Source organism: Herpailurus yagouaroundi, unplaced genomic scaffold (assembly GCF_014898765.1).
Source record: "Herpailurus yagouaroundi ecotype Mexico unplaced genomic scaffold, PumYag 163, whole genome shotgun sequence".
Lineage (NCBI taxonomy): Eukaryota > Metazoa > Chordata > Mammalia > Carnivora > Felidae > Herpailurus > Herpailurus yagouaroundi.
In genome coordinates, this window is record NW_024412404.1 from 34,027,657 (window position 1) to 34,046,531 (window position 18,875).

The 18,875-nt window shown below is 42.9% G+C and overlaps 1 protein-coding gene across 6 annotated transcripts in view; it reads right to left on the reverse strand.

The window, feature by feature from the left end:
* Positions 1-18,875, reverse strand: part of MYOF (myoferlin) — a 153,246-nt gene that overhangs the window by 47,868 nt on the left and 86,503 nt on the right. For all 6 annotated transcript variants that reach the window (XR_005793567.1, XM_040485881.1, XM_040485884.1 and 3 more), the window contains 9 exons: positions 17,313-17,490; positions 15,956-16,080; positions 13,006-13,112; positions 10,285-10,477; positions 8,981-9,136; positions 7,011-7,142; positions 4,526-4,689; positions 2,132-2,246; positions 266-371 (listed from right to left, as the gene is read on the reverse strand). Coding sequence is in view for 5 of the 6 variants with exons in the window: in XM_040485881.1 (XP_040341815.1) it covers positions 266-371; positions 2,132-2,246; positions 4,526-4,689; positions 7,011-7,142; positions 8,981-9,136; positions 10,285-10,477; positions 13,006-13,112; positions 15,956-16,080; positions 17,313-17,490 (1,276 nt within the window). In the remaining variant the exon portion in view is untranslated. The remainder of the gene's footprint in view (positions 1-265; positions 372-2,131; positions 2,247-4,525; positions 4,690-7,010; positions 7,143-8,980; positions 9,137-10,284; positions 10,478-13,005; positions 13,113-15,955; positions 16,081-17,312; positions 17,491-18,875) is intronic.

An 18,875-nucleotide genomic window follows, 5' to 3' on the forward strand; every position in this document is an offset into this window, starting at 1 on the left:
TCTCGTCCTGGATCCCCAGCATCTCAACGTGCAGCCACCTGGCCCCCTGTGATCTGGTATTTTTCACTCTTGATGCCCCCCCCCACACCTGTCCAAGCACTTGCTCGTCCTTCAGATTTTGCATCTGAAGAGTCACAGCTAATATCCAAGACCTGATTGTCACAAACCAACAGAAGTAAGACTCCTCCCTGCCAAGGAAACTTTACTCTGGTTAAGCAGGGCCTTGCCGCAGACAGCCCGGCACGTAACAGATCTAAAATGTTACCTTTCTCATCCACTGCTCGATTTATGTCATATACCCATGCGTCATCTTCCCATTCCCAACCTGGAGGGCATGTCAGCTCGCTGGGCGATGCTGCTTTATCACCGTTCTTTGAAACAAAAACGAAAAAATGAAGACAAGTAAGTCATAGGGTCCAATAAGAAGCAAAAGTGAGATGGTACCTCACATTTAACAATGGTATTCACGTGCTAACTTAGATGCTACACTCAGAAGAATCTTTAATCTCTATGCACAACTGCTACACGAAATTAGTTTTTTTAGAATACCTTCTATTTCCACTGTTAGGGGGTATGTTGGGTTGAACCATGGGAATTGCTTTGACCATCAAAAATGTCAAATATCAGCAATTTCCTGTGTTCAACTTAAAATTATGAAATGGTACAACTGTCTTTATGAGGAGCTAGTAGGAAAGAAACCATCAGAGATGGAAAAAGTGTGGAAAAAACATGTTTTCAAGTACAAGGGAATGTCACTGGAGGTTCTAGATGCTAATTGTGTAAGATTAAGCAAGGTTTAGGTTAAATACTCACTTAAGTACTGACTGCATTAAAACCGACAGTTATGAAAAAAAAGTTCCTAAGAACAGAAGTAAAGGTGGTCCATAAACACATGGAAAATTACCCAGCCTTACTTTAAATTAAGAGTGAGATGGGGCGCCTGGGTGGCGCAGTCGGTTAAGCGTCCGACTTCAGCCAGGTCACGATCTCGCGGTCCGTGAGTTCGAGCCCCGCGTCGGGCTCTGGGCTGATGGCTCGGAGCCTGGAGCCTGTTTCCGATTCTGTGTCTCCCTCTCTCTCTGCCCCTCCCCCGTTCATGCTCTGTCTCTCTCTGTCCCCAAAATAAATAAACGTTGAAAAAAAAATTAAAAACAAAAAAGGGTGAGAAAATGGAGATGACATCAGGGTACCACTGATCATGCAGTGATAAGGCTGTGGCAGTGGGGTAGTCAGTGTTTAGGAAAACAGCCCTCTAAGAAGCTGTTGCTGGACATGCAAACTTATACAACCTATTTGAAAGCTGTTTGGCAATACTTATCAAAATTGCATATGTACTGAAATCTGACCAAACCAATCCAGGGATTTTTCCTGGAGATAAATTTTCACAAGTGAATAAAAATGTACGTATAAAAACATTTACTGCTGCATTGCTTAAAAAAAACCTGAGACTAGAAAAAAAAAATGTCCACAAGGAGAGGATCATTTAAATAAATTAGAGAGGGTGCATATAATAAAACACTCTGCAGGCATTTTTTTTTTTTAAAGTTCATAGTTCTATATGTACTGATATCAAAAGATGTCCACGATACACTGTCATATGGAAAATACAAGTTGTTGAACTGTGCACACAACACAATTCTATTTAGGTGTGTGTGTGAGAGAGAGAGAGACAGAGAGACAGAGAGAGAGAGAGAGAGAGAGAGACAGAGGAAGGAAAAAGTTATATAGTTGAGCAAGAACAGAAACATGCTTTCAGTAGTTACCACAGGGTGGGGTGGGGGTGGAATATAAATCTGGGAGAATTACTTTTCATTTCCTTTTATGCTGTTTGAATATTTTAGAGACATACACATTCCACTTGTTGTGCTTCTTAAAACGAGTTAAATGATAAATATTTATTTATTGCACAACTCAAATTTTACCTTGTACCAACATCTAAACAGGCCCAGTGACTTCTCCAGAGAAAATAATTTATAGGTGCACTTGTGTGGCTTAAAGTTAAGGTAAGGCTGTTCAGAACACGAGACAGAGCAGAAGAGAGGGGGAGGCCGCGCCTCATGGTCGGCGGGTTCACGGGTAGTGGTTCCAAAGAGCTCGGGTTGAGGCTCTCTCTGGGGAGCAGCCCGCTCACCGCATCGGTGTAGGTGTCCTCGGCTGCCTTCCACTCGCCCCCGGGGTAGCGACTCTCATTCTGGTACACTTCATCCGTGAACTCCGTGTGACCTGCGTCCGCCTCAGTCAACAAGCTGCGGGTGAGGCTCGGGTTACCAAAGGAGCAATGGAAGCCAACCACCCCAGCTCGGCCCGATGGTCGGGAAACATCTACACCGGTTCCCTCCTCACTCTACCCCTTGGGTTCTCCACTCCAAACTCCTCTTCCTGCTAATAGCTTCTGACATTCCTTTGAAGAAGGGGTCTGCGGGAACAAGGAGACCTAAATTACAGAGCACTCCTCCAGTTAGCAGGCCTGCTCCTTCTCGGTAATTAGGGTGGGGATTGGGAAAACAGTTCTGTGGGCAGCTCCTTATAGAGATCTTATGCTCCATATTTTTGTTTCAGTTCAGGACCGTTCAGCTTTTTTTTTTTTTTTTTTTTTTTTCCTCCCAGCAAAACTCCTGGCTAACAGTTCAAAAGAATAGGATGTTGTCCACCCTCATTCCCCCTATTTTAAAAAATTGAGGGGAGACAGTCTCATGAGGCCAAGTGTGGAAATTTTTACTCATGGCTTGCATGGTCTACGTAACACAAACTGAAGGGAGGAGTTTACATTTTCTGGATAGTTCCTAGGTCGACAGCCAAACCAGGTCATTTAAGACTCCAGACTCCATTTAGGTACTTAAGAAATCCATACTGACTCTCTGCCAGGCCAATTTTCCTCTTGGAGTTGGAACTATTTTGACAACCCATAATGGAAAGTATGGAGGCTCCAACTTTGACTGGAGTGTTCTGCCAGGTACCCACTCAAGTGAGGTTTCTTTTTCTTTCACCGTGGCCCTACATCTTTTCCCTGCTGCATCCTCCCCTAGAATCAAGCACTGGAAAGAAATCAGAAAGTAAGTAGTCCCAACTCTTTGTATAAATTGAGCTCATCCCGTCATTTCTCTGGGCCCCCGAGAAGGAGAATAGAAGACCTGGCTGCCGGCCTCTGAGGTCCCGTCAACCCCTGACATGCTTTGACCCTTCTACTTTTCCAAACACAATGCCTCTGCCTTTCCCTGTCCTCACTAACCTTTCTTCCTTCTGTCCAATTCAGATCCCATTTCGCTTCTCCTCACCAGCAACCCCAACCCCATCCAAAGCAAGCTGTTGTGGGTTAAAAGCAATCATGTGGAATCAGCCGGTCTTGACAGACCAGACCAGACCCAGCATGCTCATTGGCTTCCTTCCCCAATGCCTGTGATCACAGGAAACAAATGTGGACAGAGAGGAAGAACTCCAGCTTGAGGCCTTAAGATCCAGCTTCACAAGCTCGTTTCCTCCAAAGTCAAGTATGCTGTGATGAGGTGGGGAAGGGGAGCTCTGGTTCCAAGGGTGTTGGCAACTTGCAGAAACCCAAACTCCTGGGGACACATGCTTGCCTCCCCTCTACTGTTTCTTTCATTTTAACAATGAGCTTTTGAGATACAATTCACCCATTTAAAGCATAGTCTCTACTGTTTCTTACAGACATTCCAGCAAAATAGTTGAGTGGTGGTTTTGGTGCCCAGGCTGGACTGGTACCACTCACAACCTATGTGTGTTTGGGTAAGTTATTTAATTTCTGTAGTTCTCAGTTTCCTCACTTGTGAAGTGGAGATAATGCTATTATTTGTTGGGAGATAATTCTCTATGAGTTCTTGTGTTTCTGCACAGTTAAGGATGTTTATATGAGGAATAATCTTGGAAGACAGAGAGAGTGTCTCTCTCTCTCTCTCTGGAGCAAAGGGCCAGCAGGCTTGCTAACCAATTGATTCTGGTTCCCTAAGCTCAGTTTCCTCTCCTGTTACACAAACCACTTCATGTTTAAGTACCATCTGACCATCTCCTTGTCACTCTGTGGGAACTGATTCCCTATTCCCACAGAGTGACTAGAGCAAATGTTAATTCTGGTACAGCTATTGGGGCTGGCCGTGAAGTCCTTTGTCTCTGACCCAGGAGTCCTGAATCTCCTTCCCGCATCCATGGAAGTATAGCAGGTGACCTTGTTTGCTTGTTAAAAATCTCAGACCCTTCACAATTTCTGACACTACCTACCTTGTAGAGCTGTAGTTCAGGTTCAACAAAGTGATTAGCACACTGGTGCTTAGTACACTGCTTGACACATTCACACATAATAAGTTCTCAACAAATGTTAGCACTAGGTGCTTTTTGTATTTCCTTGTTTTACTATGGGGCACCAATGACATATTTCAAGTTTCTATGGACTTGTGTTCAGTGAGTGTTACATTAATATTTCCAAGAATGACGATGGAGAAGATTCATTTAGCACTTTCTAGGGAAAGGCTTCATTGTCATCCCTGTTTTCTCAGAAAGTGGAAAAACTTACCTTCTTTCAGGATCAACTATCCAGTCTCCTTCCCATTCCCAGCCTTTTGGAGGTAAAAAGAATTCCCTCTTGAGTTTTATTTTTCCTGTGACATCCGAAAATTTATGACGACCGACTAATCCAGAAGTGCCCCATTTTCCAAACATAAGAGCCTGATTTTCGTACTGTTAAAAACAAATTAGAGAAACACCATCAGAGAGCAAGAAATAAAGCCCGCCTCTAAATGTTTAAGCCCATTTAAGCTAAACAATGATAGAAAGTGAAAAAACTTTATACCTAGAAGGTAGGGACCTAACTCGAGCTGCTACTGATTATGTAATTTTGGGCAAATCACTCATCTTTCTAAGACTCAGTGTTCCCATCTGTTAATTGGGGATAATACTACCAATTCTCATAGAATTGTTCAAATGTGCAAATGATTGTGAACAGTGGTATATCACACTAGTTGTTTCCATTATTATGCTGAATGGCTCCAAATGGTTCTCTGAACCTAATTTTTATTTTAATTAAAAAATTTTTTAAATATAATTTATTGTCAAATTGGCTTACATACAACACCCAGTGCTCATCCCAACAGGTGCCCTCCTCAATGCCCATCACCCAATTTCCCCTCTCCCCCCACCTCCCATCAACCTTCAGATTGTTCTCTGTATTTAAGAGTCTCTTTAGTCAACCTAATTTTTAAAATACCCACAAAAGTCATCAATTTATGAATGTGCAGGCTTCTAAGAGTTTACTTGTAAACAGTCTACTGTCTAGAACTTAGGGCCCATTTCCCCACAGAATCAACATTATAATTGATGGTACATTTCCTAGGCAGTCTACAAAGAACCTGTCTGACATATGAAGGTCCTTTAAGGGCCCAGCCTTTATGGAGCCTAAAAGTTCTGTGCCTTCATCCCCTCTGGAATATAGTGGGGATGAAGATCAAGATCTTTCTGGAAGCCCAGGTTCAGTGGCAATGACAGACTTTGGTTTACAGGGCATTTCTTTCTAAGTTGGAACTTATAAATCTACAAAGGTCTGCTCTTCACTCTGTCAACCATCAAAAAGGTTGTGATTTGCCAGTGGTGAGTGTCCCTGTTGAGGTGCAAGCTGAAATTTCCATTTTTCTGCTGATGAGCCCACTGCAAAGATGATTTGCAAGTGACAGGGAAGTTTGACTGAGGTTGAAGAAGGAAGGAACAAGTCTGAATAGAGGCTTGATGGGGAAATTGGGTTCAAGCAACCACAGTAGTACCTGTCTCAGATATGGGCTCTGAGCCTTGAAAGGAGATAAGCTTCAGGAAGTAGCTGAAGAAGCTATTGTTACAAGGGGCTGTGAGACTTGGGGGCATGCGCATGTCTTCTCTGGTTTCTAAGTGACAAGGACACAGAATGGAGGAGCAAGGTGTTCCCACTACTCCTGCTTGGAGGCCAGCATGGCTAGAATAAAATCCAGGCAAGGAATTTGGCAAGACTGTTAACACATGTGAAGCACCTCAGAGACCTCCAGAAATCTGGTAGGGGATGCAGGGTGATGGTGGATTCTGCAGAGAACAGAGGTGTGGTTTTAGCACAGGAGGACAAGAACCAGTTGAAATGTCCATTATTGCCGTTAACGTGCCCCTACTGGTACTCATAGGTTGTGAGAATCTAAGGAAACTAGTCACGCAACTAAGATGTGTGGATCACCTCTTTAATGTGAGTTGAAACTAGAGTCTGAGCTATCTAGTCTGAAAGATCTAGGAAGGGTGAAATGGAGCCCTGGACTGGTTGATCCTTGCTCAGTGCTAGCTAGCTTCTCCCAGCTGAGCTCCAGCCTCAGAGCTGGAGACAGGCCGATGCCAAGAAACCCTACGTGAATGTTGGAGCAAGCGTCTCCTGCACGTGCCCTGATGCCATGACTCCACGTGGTCCAGATGACTGTGCATAAGTATCAGACATTCCGGGCCTTCCGTGTGGCTTGCAGCACACCCTCTATTGATCTCCAGTGGCACTTCCGAGCCTGCTCTGTAAGGGCTCTGTGTGTTTCCTATGTATTTCACTGTTTCTCAACGTGGTCCACTGAGGTCTCATATCCACCCACCCTGGAATCACTGCTGGTGCTCATCCCTAACTCAGTTACAGAATCAGAATCTCCCGGGTGGCCCTGGCAGTCCGCATGGTCAACAGGATACCCAGTTTTACCATCACTTAGAGAGGTTTCCCTATGTGAGGAATGAGTCTTCTGTGGTGCAAAGACCCCCACTCCCCAAGCACACCTCTCAAGGTCTGCACCTGCCCAGTGTCCTCATTCCTGGGTTGTCTGTGTATGAATCACTCTGGTGGGTCCGTCCCAGTGTGGCCAGTCTTTCCCTATGCCCCCAGAGGAAGGTCCCTCAGATGGGATTCTAGGTAGTGTTGATGCCTGTGGCTGTTTTTGATCTGTGAGCATTTTCTCTAAGGAGGACATGTAAAAGGACTCCCCCACGGAAAGAAAAGATAGTCATGTCATGAAATGTACCATTTCAGCAAAGACGGTGAATGTTCCTTCTGCGAAGCTGTTGAACTTCTTCTCAACGGCACTCAGGCCCAGCCAGATGTTCACCCGCAGCTGCACAGGCACCTTGGGTCCGTGGTTGTTTTCCCGCGGATACTGTGAGATGCACAATAACACTGGCTGTAGCACACACGGTGACGTTAAGTTCAAGCCACAAACAGACTGAACATCCAATCACTGTTCTCCTGTTCTCCCCAGCCTACTTTTAAGTCAGCTTAGTTAAAATGTTTCCAAATGACCCTACAGCAGAGATTGTGATAACAGAGAAAGCGGTGGTTGTCAAAATGTAATCCCTAGACCCCTGTGTGTCCTTGAGACCTTCTCAGGAGGTTCACGGAGTAAAACTATTTTCCTAATAATACTAACGTGTTACTTGTCATTTTCCGCTGTACTGGCATGGGCACTGAGGGCACAAAAGCAGTGGTGGATAAGACTCTGGGCACTGCAGCAGGAATTGGGGCAGTAACACCAAACTGAACCTGTGGTGATAGTTTTCTTCATCACTCTCAGTAAAGAAAAGAAATGCCAGTTTTAAATAAATCAATAAAAGTTACTAATCTTGTCAAATCACGATTCTTGAGTATATCTTTTTCTTTTAACTTTTTTTTTTTTTTAAGTAAGCTCCATGCCCAAGCTGGGGCTTGAACTTATGACCCTGACATCGAGTCACATGCTCTACTGACTGAGCCAGCCAAGCGCCCCCTTGAGTACGTTTTTAAAATATTTTGTGTGATGAAATGGAAAGTGTACACAAATTATTTCTGCTGCATATTACTGTATAGCTTGCGAAAAATCTCTTATGCGGTTGTTTCAAATGCGAACTGAATTAGCCTTTTTAAATTTACTTTTTAATTTTTTTAATGTTAATTTATTTTTGAGAGAGAGAAAGAGAGAGCGTAAGCAGGGGAGGGGCAGAGAGAGAGGGAGACACAGAATCTGAAGCAGACTCCAGGCTCTGAGCTGTCAGTGCAGAGCCTAACACAAGGCTTGAACTCACAGACCATGAGATCATGACCTGAGCCGAAGCTGGATGCCCAAATGACTGAGCTACCAAGATGACCCCTTTTTGTTTTTGAATGGAAACCTTTTTTACTTGAAACGGTGATTGACAGACAAAAACGGCCACTCAGACTTAGGTGTGGGGCAGATGTTTTTTTGAACATAGACCAAGTGAACCTGTCACTTCAAGGACGATGACTGACTGTATTCTATAGCCAATGATAGAAGTCAGTCTTCCAAGTAAAAACAAGTAAGAATTTTTTAAAACTTGTAGCTGTCATGGTGAACTTCATAGCATCCTGATGCATAAAGACTTTCCTGATGAGTAATATTAATAAATGTGATTTTTTCCAATGTCGTAAGATAAAATGTGTCAACATTAGGAAAATCTGCATAACTTCATGAACTAATATTTTCTAGATGATCAATGCTAAATGTTAGAAAATCAGGGATGGATAAAAGAACCATTCAAAGTACAAGAAAAACCAATGGATTTCAATGTAGCAGAGAATGAAAAGGTCATTGATACAGTTTCAATTCCATACTGCAAATAGCCGTTTAGAAGCTACTACTTGAGTCTGGTGTTGTATCAAAGATGTGTATCCACAATTATCTGAAAAAGATATTAAAATACTCCTCCCTTTTCCAATTACATATCTATGTGAGGCCTGATTCTCTTCATGTACTTCAACCAAACAACTTATTCCATCAGATTGAATGTACAAACGGATATGAGAATCCACTTATATTTCTGTGAAGCCAGGCATCAGACCACTCTCTGGGAATTATCACTCCAGGGGAAGATGCCAGAATGGATAGGAATTGATCACGGTTGCCCTAGTAGTCCTTCAACAGTCAGAAAACAAAGCAGCCCCTTCTTGGGAATGTGGGGTTTGCATGTAAGCATTTCGCATGACACGGTGTTGAAGCCATACCTTCAGCAAGATGGTCTGGGTTTTCCCACAGTATTTCCCAGATGCGTTCTCACCACTGGTGGAGTATAAAACCTGATGTGCAGGAATGCGTGCATAGGCCAGTCTTTTCTCTCCCCGGATCATCCAGATGATAATGTCAGGCATACTGTTCTGTGGCTGGTCACATGGGTGGATGGAAAAGTACGCAAAACTGGAGTTAGTCTAAACACAGAGGGACTGGAGACCCTGCAGGCTGGCTCCTCAGGGCTCCCCTTAGAAACTCTGTGATTAGGGCTCTGTCTGAATTCCTGAGTCGCACATCTTCTGGGACCACAGAGTCTGTAGGGCGGGGAGGCAGGCTGTGGCTGGTCCAAAGGGAATAGAGTGAAGCAGGGTGGGGGGGGGGGTGGCTTCACCTGCCAAAAGTCTGACCTACACAGCTCTGAGAGGTAGTTTAGGAAATACCCCCTCTTTTCTTGCCATCGGTAGTCAAGGGTTATTGGTTTCATATATTTCACTGGACACTGACCAAGTATCTCCACCTCAATCCAATATTTGCCAAATCTGAAATATTAATTTAGTCTTTTAAATCCCCTTTTTTTCTGATTATAAAGATGATATAAGTTGTCACCATAGGAAACTTTGAAAGTACCAAAGCATAAAAAGTAGAAAATAAAAATTACTTATAATCGCATGTTTTTTCAAATGTATTTTTATCCACAAATATATTATGATCCCCGCCCACCCGAATCTCTGAAGGTCAATAGGAAGGGTCTTATACTCTTCGTTTTTCCAGTACACAGAGGTTAACGGCAGCCAATATTTACCCAGCACCGCGATGTGCCCTACACCATGCTAAGCCCTTCATACTCATCATCTAAATACAATGCTATGAAGTCAGTACTACAATTATCCCATTTTATATATGGGAAACTGAGGCTTAGAGAGGTTGCCCAAGGTTACACACAGTAGATCCAAGATTCAAAACCAGGTCTTCCCGGTCCCAAGAAAAGGTGGCACTTCAATCCTCTGTGCTACATAGATTTGCTACTTTCTCCCTCTACTTGACTTACTCTCTGATCTGTCCACTTTGAAGATCTTTCCAGAACCACCAACTCAAAATTCTTCTGTTCTCACTTCAGAGATATTCACCCCATTACCCATTACTATCCCAGCCCAGTAACTTCTTGGTCTCACCTCTGTCAGATTTGCTCAATATCCAAGATAATATACTACATTCTCTTACCACCTTCTCTATCCTTGGTGCCCCTCCACAGAATCCCTCTTCCATATCAAGTGACCTTTGTGTAGTTTAAAAGTCCTACCTCTTCAGTCAGCTGCAGCAGTTTATCAAGCCAGTCCTCAATTTCCGCCAGCGTGGACTTCACCTCTGTGGCCTCAGACCTCATCCTCACAGCTGCCTCGTGTATCTGGGAGAGAGATCGGGACCGCAACTTTCGGATCTGAGTGTCAAGAATTGTGACATTAGCTTTTCCTTCCATGAGAGGCAACGTGTACCTAAAAAAGAAAAGAAACAGATAATCTGTAGAATAGCTTTTCAGGCCTCAGAACTGTCAAAGTCATTTATGTTTGATTTCCATCTTGCAAGCCACACCAGTTTCCTGACTCATAAGCATGACCAGGTTTAAGCTGAAGTTGAGTGTATGTGGCATTGGCAGAGCAGACCTGTCAGACAAACCCTCCTTACTCTCACGAGGAATGCAGGGGGATTAAAATTCCAAAGCAAGTTCTTGGGTTTGACTTAAGGCTCATGGAGTCACTGGAGAGAAGATGGCAACAGCTGCAGCCTTTGGGAGGAACAGACCTTCCCTTCTTTTGCTTCTTAAAACTACTGTGCAGACCCACAAAATGAAGGAGGGGAAGGCAGATTACAGAGCATTTAGCAGAAGGGCTCTTAAGGACCATGCACCCCTAAGCAGTCCTAGGGTGGAGGGGGGGGGGCGGGGTGCTCAGGAGGTCTGCAAATCCCTGGAACTTATTTAAAAAGTCAGGCAGTGTGATGTATGATGAGGACGACATGCTTTGCAGCTATCTGGGTAAAAATCCTGGCTCCACCATTTACTAGTCCCGTGATGTGACCTTGAGCAGTTACTTAATCTCTTCTTTCCCTATCTTCAAATGCATGAAAATATCGGGCTGTTGTGAGAAATAAATGAATTAATATATGGAGAGCATTTAGAACACTCCCTACTGCAGAGTAAGGTCTGAGTGAGGTCATCAAGCACTGTCTTCTTCATCGTCATGGTCTCATTAGATATCCAAAGGGGCCCATTAGCTCCCAAAAGGTTAAGAACCACTTGTGTAGGCAAAGCTCCCATTAAAGTGAGAAGTCTAGAACAGCTGAGTTGGGGCCAGAATTAGCCTTCTTCTGCAGGGTCTTCCTCTCACTATGGCAGCTGGTGGGGGCCACAGGGTGAGGTTGTCATCAATTCCAGGAAGTTCTACTCACATTGTCTCTACTAAGAATTTCCATTGGTTTGAATTTCCCCTAGCTTCTTAAATGGAGGAAATCCTAGCACGACTTCTTTTAAACACAAGTTTCCTGATACATGAAGTTAAAAAGATTCCATTTGATTTTGAAAACACAGTTCACATCAATTGAGTACTTCAAAAACTGTGTAAATCGGTCTTTCTGTGTTTTGCTCGCAAATCCTAAAATTCATAGAATTTTCTACTTGAAGGTATTACCAAATGTTTCTGTTTGGTCACATTAGTAGTTATGGCAATGCATTAGAAAGCTTAAGTCCCTGGAATGATCTGAGGCAAAAATGCATATGGAAGCAGCTAGCTCAAAAGTCACATTTGAGGGGCGCCTGGGTGGCGCAGTCGGTTAAGCGTCCGACTTCAGCCAGGTCACTATCTCGCGGTCCGTGAGTTCGAGCCCCGCGTCAGGCCCTGGGCTGATGGCTCGGAGCCTGGAGCCTGTTTCCGATTCTGTGTCTCCCTCTCTCTCTGCCCCTCCCCTGTTCATGCTCTGTCTCTCTCTGTCCCAAAAATAAATAAAAAACGTTGAAAAAAAAAAAAAGTCACATTTGAGACGTTCAATAAATAGAAGTTGACTGGGTGTAGCATGTAGCAGGAAAAGTTGTGTGGACAAACCCCACCCTGGACGTTAGATGCATCGTTCACCCCCTTGGGCCTCTGTTTTCTCATCCATAAAATAAAGGGGACTGGAAGAGATGACCTGTTAGGACCCTGATTTAAATTTTCTGAATTTAAGCGAGAGCCCACCAGTGCTCTGATTTCAGCTGCATTTCAATGACCTAGCTAAACCACTAGAAGGCATAAGAAGACCTGGAGACTGAGGGCATTAGCCCCGAGGGGGACAAAAAAAAGCGGTCCTGTTTCTTGCTGCTTGTGAGAAGTTTTCAATATGCTTTTCTTTTGGAATTTTCCTGTCCACTGCTCTATTAGCCAATATTTAAACTGAGTTTGGAATGAATCACTTCCCCTTTTGAGTTCCAAATGCCCAGAGTTCTGAGCTGTTTCTCTAAGTCACAGTTCTAAAAGGTTCTCCGGCTCAAGTCAAATCTACTGGCTTTGGGAAGGGAGCCTTAGATACAGTCTCTTAGGCATTCAGCAAAAAAAAGCAAGTAAAAAGGCTACTTCTAAAAATGTGTTTGTGCATTAGGAATGTGATTCTGAATGGCAAAATCAATGCTCCACCCCTAGACCCCATTCTCTGTGGGAGCCAGGCTTCACCCTTCTCCAGGAGGGGGGCCCACAAGCACAGGCCAGCATGCTCCTTCCTTGTCCCCACCGCTTGCCTGAGGCTGCCCTGGGATGTTTCCTTCAGGGCCCTCAGCCTCCCCAGGCTGCTTTAGAATTGGCACCAAATCAGAAAGTAGAACTTTTCCTGGTGGTGATTCAGAGACTGCTCCCAGTGACTAGGGCCTTTTGAGAAGCTTGACTAACTCAAATTCATTTTTCAGGCCAACACTGGGAACAATCCTAGAGGCTCTCCTTACAGTTTCAGGGAGGAGAGCATGACTGGGAATTCTGAGATAGGAACAAGATCACTGTACCTTGTGTCTTCTATAACTTCGTCGATCAGCTTCAACCATAATTCGGCCAACTGGTTTGCAGGAATTTTACCTTGAATCCCTGATTTCAGAGCCTCTGTGTTTGATTGCTGGAGAGTTTGGAAAGAGAGGAAATAATCGGTTAATTGTGCGTCATGCCATTAAACCTAGTAAAGGTTTAATGTTTCTTTTCAAGAAAAAATACACAAAAGACTTGACAGAAAAACCAGTGCATTTAATTTTTTACGTTTAGTAATGCTCACCATAGCTTAGCACTATTTACTTTTCTTCAAAAGGCAATCAACGCTGACATCTATAAGTAACAGGGCAATCTTTCATATATCCTTGACCTTTGAAACCATGTAAATATTTTATGTATTTAAAAAGTAAATAAAATAAAACCAATAAAGATGGGAGAAGGAATCCTACCATGGAATATAAAACAGAAACAAATGAACTATATGACTACACCAAGCTAATCCAAATAACTTTTGAACACAAGATTTTGATGATATACTCTCAATTTAAAGAAAAAGACCATTGGGGCGCCTGGGTGGCTCAGTCGGTTAAGGTTAAGTGGCTGACATCGGCTCAGGTCATGATCTCATAGTTGGTCAGTTCGAGTCCTGCATGGGGTTCTGTGTTGACCGCTCAGAGCCTGGTGCCTGCTTCAGATTTCTGTGTGTGTGTGTCTCTCTCTGCCCCCCTCCCACCCACCCTCTCTGTCTCTCAAAAAAATGAATAAACGTTAAAAAAATTTGAAGAAAAGAACCATGAACATATCAAACTTTAAATTTGTTTCTTGCAGTGGTTTATCTATGGACATCAGGATTGAACAAATGAGCAAATGAGGTTTCTCACTGTTGGAGAAAAGAGTTATAAATATAGAAATAGGCAAGACTAGAACAAACCTGTGACATTAGAATGGATTTGGAGTTAGGCTTATAAATTCATTGCTTTTCATATATTGATAGATCTAGAAATAAATCACACGTGAATATGTGTGGGCATGTGCCCATCATTAAGTCTGTCCACTGAGAAGGCCTAGAAGCAACGGCATCTAAATAGTAGTGAGCATCTAATACCCAGATCTTGGTTTTCATATGATATTCCCGCTAAGAGGAAACAGAATTCTTCAGAAAATTGGCGATTTGAGAATTAGGGCAGAGCAGTACAAGATGAGCCCAGAACGTACCATTGTGTCACTTTGAGCATCTGCTGACACAGATTGAGAGAGTGCCCACCATGATCATCAAAAGTCCTGATCATGGAAAGCCACCATGTTGTCCAGATCAGCATGGAATAAGGATAGCCTGATCAATGCTGAGGAGAAGAACAAGGAAGAAAAAAGGCCTGAAGAATACCCAAAACATAATCAGAATAGAGGGGTGACCAGTTCTTTACTAATTTCCTTGAGACGGAGGACTGGAAGTTAATACCACAACCAGACTGCATGTCAGGTGAACAATTATGCTTAAGTTAACTTAAACTACAATTCTCCTTCGATATCATCTTTATAATATAAAACAATATATATTTTTTAATGTTTATTCATTTATTTTGAGAGAGAAAGAGACACAGAATGAACATGGGGGGCGAGGGGCAGAAAGAGGAAGAGGAGAGAGAATCCCAAGCAGGCTCTGTGCTGTCAGTGCAGAGAGAGACATGGAGCTCAATCTCATGAACTATGAGATCATGACCTGAGCCAAAATCAAGAGTCGGCTGTTTCAATCCGTAAGAGACTCTTAAATACAGAGAACAATCTGAGGGTTGATGGGGTGGGGGATATGGGAGAGAGGAAAATGGGTTATGGGCATTGAGGAGGGCACCTGTTGGGATGAGCACTGGGTATTGTATGTAAGCAATGAACCACAGGAATCTACCCCAAAAACCAAGAGCACACTCTGCACACTGTATGTTAGCCAATTTGACAATAAATTATATTAACAAAACAAAAAAAAAGAGTCTGCCGCTTAACCAACTGAGCCACCCAGGCGCCCCCATAAAACAATGTTTAGATTTTGCTGTGGAATCTTAGATCAGGTATATTACAGGACCCCCACATGTATTGGTCTTACCCTGACAGAGGTTAGACCTTAGAAAAAATTAATACTAATATAATCTGGAAATCAAAACACTAATCACACCAATTTAGTATCTTTGACTTAGAAATATCCCAACCATGTGCCCCTCCTCATCAATATCAACTAGATGGAAAATTACAGATACCACATCTATGCAGTTTCTGCCAGAGGAACTCCCAACCTCCAAACAAGGAAAGTTCCCTCTAGTTTACAAAAAGAGCATAAAATGTCAGGCTCTGGTTCCTCTGAGCCCACCTCTTCCCACAGTGGAGATTTTTACTCAACAATAGAGCTCTAAGGGCTGCATATTTCTATTGGCATGAGCCATTTTCCACACCACTCCTAACTGTGGCAGAACCTGTGGGTTGTCCTCCCACTTTGATATCCACCCCCTTCTTCCTCAGGAAGAGAACTTTTATCTGGCCTATGCCAACCCAAGCATAAGATGGCACTTCCCAGTCCCCTTAGAGTGAGATGTAGTTGTATGACTGGATTCTGGCCAATGGAAAATGAGTAGAAATCAAGTGTGTGACTTCTGGGTCTTTCCCTCCAAGGGAAAGGCCTGTGCCATCTACTTCCCCATTCCTCTTCCCTCAGGCTTGAGGGCAGGCTTAGTGGTGAGCAGCCTCAACCATGCAGACAATGACAACTCCTTAGTGATGGCAGAGCAACAAGAGGGAAGGAGTGCAGGTCCCTAACATCTCTGAACCTCCATGCCAGCCTTGGATGGCTGATGTCAACTGTTACTAAAGAAATAGCTTTTATCTTGCTTATCACTATATTCTGATGTCACTTACAGGGCCTACCTTGTAACTAATACATAATTCACTCTGTCCAGTGGAAAGGAAATATAGAAAAGATAAACTTACCAGCCGTTCTGCTATGGTTAGGAGAGTGTTCACCGCATCCAGGCGATGACTAATGTCCTCCCAGTATGAAGTCAGGGTAACAACTGGCTTTGTGTGGGCCCAAGGCAAGTAATAATAGTAGTTTCCTGGTGTAGAACATTGAGGGTCAGTGAACATTGGACACTTAAACAACATGTCTATTAAGAGATGTGCAAAATGGGCTACAGGTTAATCCATCCATATGCTTGGGGAATGGTTTGGGGTGATCTTGTTTTTAAATTTTATTCAATGAAGCCACCAAGGGATACACAGAAAGTTTTTTATTCATTCAACCTGTTCTGAAAAATCTCTCTAAAATACCCTAGTAAGCCAAATGCAACAATTTTAAGATCTTGCAGTGGTTCAGGATCACCGATGATTACATAACACTGCAGCAGAAAATAGAGATGGGAGTTTAGATTATATGTGTTTGTACCTGAAAAGTGCTGTTCTAAATATTTTTGTTGGAATTGGGGCAAGAAAAAAAGTGATTTTCTATTTTGTAAAGCATGGATTCATGGGGTTTGGTATTACTTAGAACCTTACAGGGATTAACAATTACCAGCCAACTTTTTTCTAGTACATTTTATATTTTCACACTGCTTGTACAGAAATTAGGTAAAAATTATGGCAATACTGTTGGAACATTTGATCAGAATGTCTCTCTCCTTTCTATATACTCTTAAATCATTTGTTGATATCTTTACTTGCGCATTCTCATACTCCACTTTGTTATTTTATACACTAGAATATATACTCCTTAAAAGTAGAGACTGTTTCTCATCCATGTTTGTTCAAACACAGCTATTTAATCCTCACAGGAGCTCTGGAGAAGATAATGGAACTGAAGGTAAGAATTGAGTGATGCGGCTAAGGTCATAGTGCTGGAGAGTAACAGAATGAAGACCAGAACCTTGATTTTCCAGGACCTGAGCCAGTGTCCCATCCATTTCAACTACTTAATCTAAGAGCAGTTTGGGGCTTGGTAGGGTGGAGTTGGGCAGGGTGGGAGCTGACTCTCACCAGGTGAGAACTCTGGGGACCTCAGAGTTCAGCAAGTCACCATTTTGTGATTTTACAAAACAGAGCCAGTGTGAAAGCTGAACACGGCAAGGGGGCTGGGGTTCAGACCCTGGCAAAGGGCCTGCAACTTCTTGGGTTTCACCTGTCTTGAAGGTGCTCGAACTCTAGCCACCTGTCTTCCCCATTTAATCTTTTCTTTCCACTAAGCATATGCTGAAGATAATGGCTGCCAAAGGGAGAATATGTTGGATGCTTCTTGTCCTGTGATGCATCCACCATAAACTTATGAGAAGAGGATGGTTAGAGGCAGTCTTACCATCAAATACGGCACGGCTGTATTGAGTAGTTGATGCCAAAGGCTTACAAGTTGTGTCAAACTTGTTGCCGTAGTTCCCAATGCTGACTTCAAACTGAATGGCCTCGCCAACATCTTGCAACATGGTGGCTGAATGGAACACGGCAGACAGGCTATACTTCCGCCTTCGTTGGTATTTCTGTAAAGTATGGACAGACGTAAGGCTCAGTGAAACTCCTTTTGCTCTTATTTATATGTGGGTGTCTAGCAGATATAATTCTAAAACTAATAATTAGTATTGAATTAAATGCCAGTAGAGAATGTTCTTAAATCTAGCAGTTTTTCTTGTACTCATACAAGTGGGCAAAGATAGAAGTACCAGGATATTCACGGCAGTGTTGACTGAAATAGAGAGAAAAAAAAAAAAATGAAAGCAATACAGATGTCTAGCAATAGGTCACTGGTTAAACAAACTGTGTTACATCCATATAATGCAATAAAGTTAGTAAAAAGGTAGATTCATATGTGCAAATGTATTTTAAGTGAACTCATTAATTATATATTTTAATATTGGCATATGCATGGAGAATGTGTAGAATAGAAATAAAATTGTTGAAGGTAAAAAGATTATGGCTAATCGTACTTTCTAATTTATATGTTTTTAATTTTTTGAATTGCTTGAGTATTAATTTTCTTTTTTTCTACTTTTTAACAAAATGTTTATTTATTTTTGAGAGAGAGAGAGAGAGCGTGAGGAAAGGGCAGAGAAAGAGGGGGACAGAGGATCTGAAGCAGGTTCTGCACTGGCAGCAGAGAGCCTGATGCGAGGCTCAAACTCATGAACCCTTAGATCATGACTTGAGCCGAACTCAGACGCTTAACTGACTAAGCCACCTAGGTGCTCCTTTAGTATTAATTTTCAAATAAAAAACAACAATAAAGATTTTTAACGTAAGACTTTAAAATTAACTGAATTTAGGTGAACTTGTTTTCCTGTTTTCTGAAACAGAAATCAAACGTTATTTTTTCCTTTCTCTCTTTTTTAAAAAAATTACCGGGGGAGCGCCTGGGGGACTCAGTCATTTAAGCATCCGACTTCGGCTCAGGTCATGATCTCACGGTTCATGGGTTCAAGCCCCGTATCGGGCTCCCACATCAGGCGCTGTGCTGACAGCTTGGAGCCTGGAGCCTGCTTCAGATTCTGCATCTCCCTCTCTCTCTGCCCCTCCCCCGTTTCCACTCTGTCTCTCTCTCTCAAAAATAAATAAACATTAAAAAAAGATTACTGGTTTATTGAGTGTGTGTGTGTGTGTGAGGGAGTTGAACATAGGGCCAAAAATGACCACACCGAGGATCTTTCAGCCTGGCAGAAATGACCATGAGCCCTTCAGGCCTTCCTTAATCCGAGCACATAAAGTCTCCTGAATCCACAGATTGCTCAGATGGCATCTCTCCTTCTTTGTGGATCATATCCTCACTGATCTTTGGGTACTCTGCCTTCTTTAGTCAAACAGAGCCGTGCAATGGTTGAAATTGCTGTACCTCATTACGTTCTAGGCATACTGCCACTTAATACTGTCCACA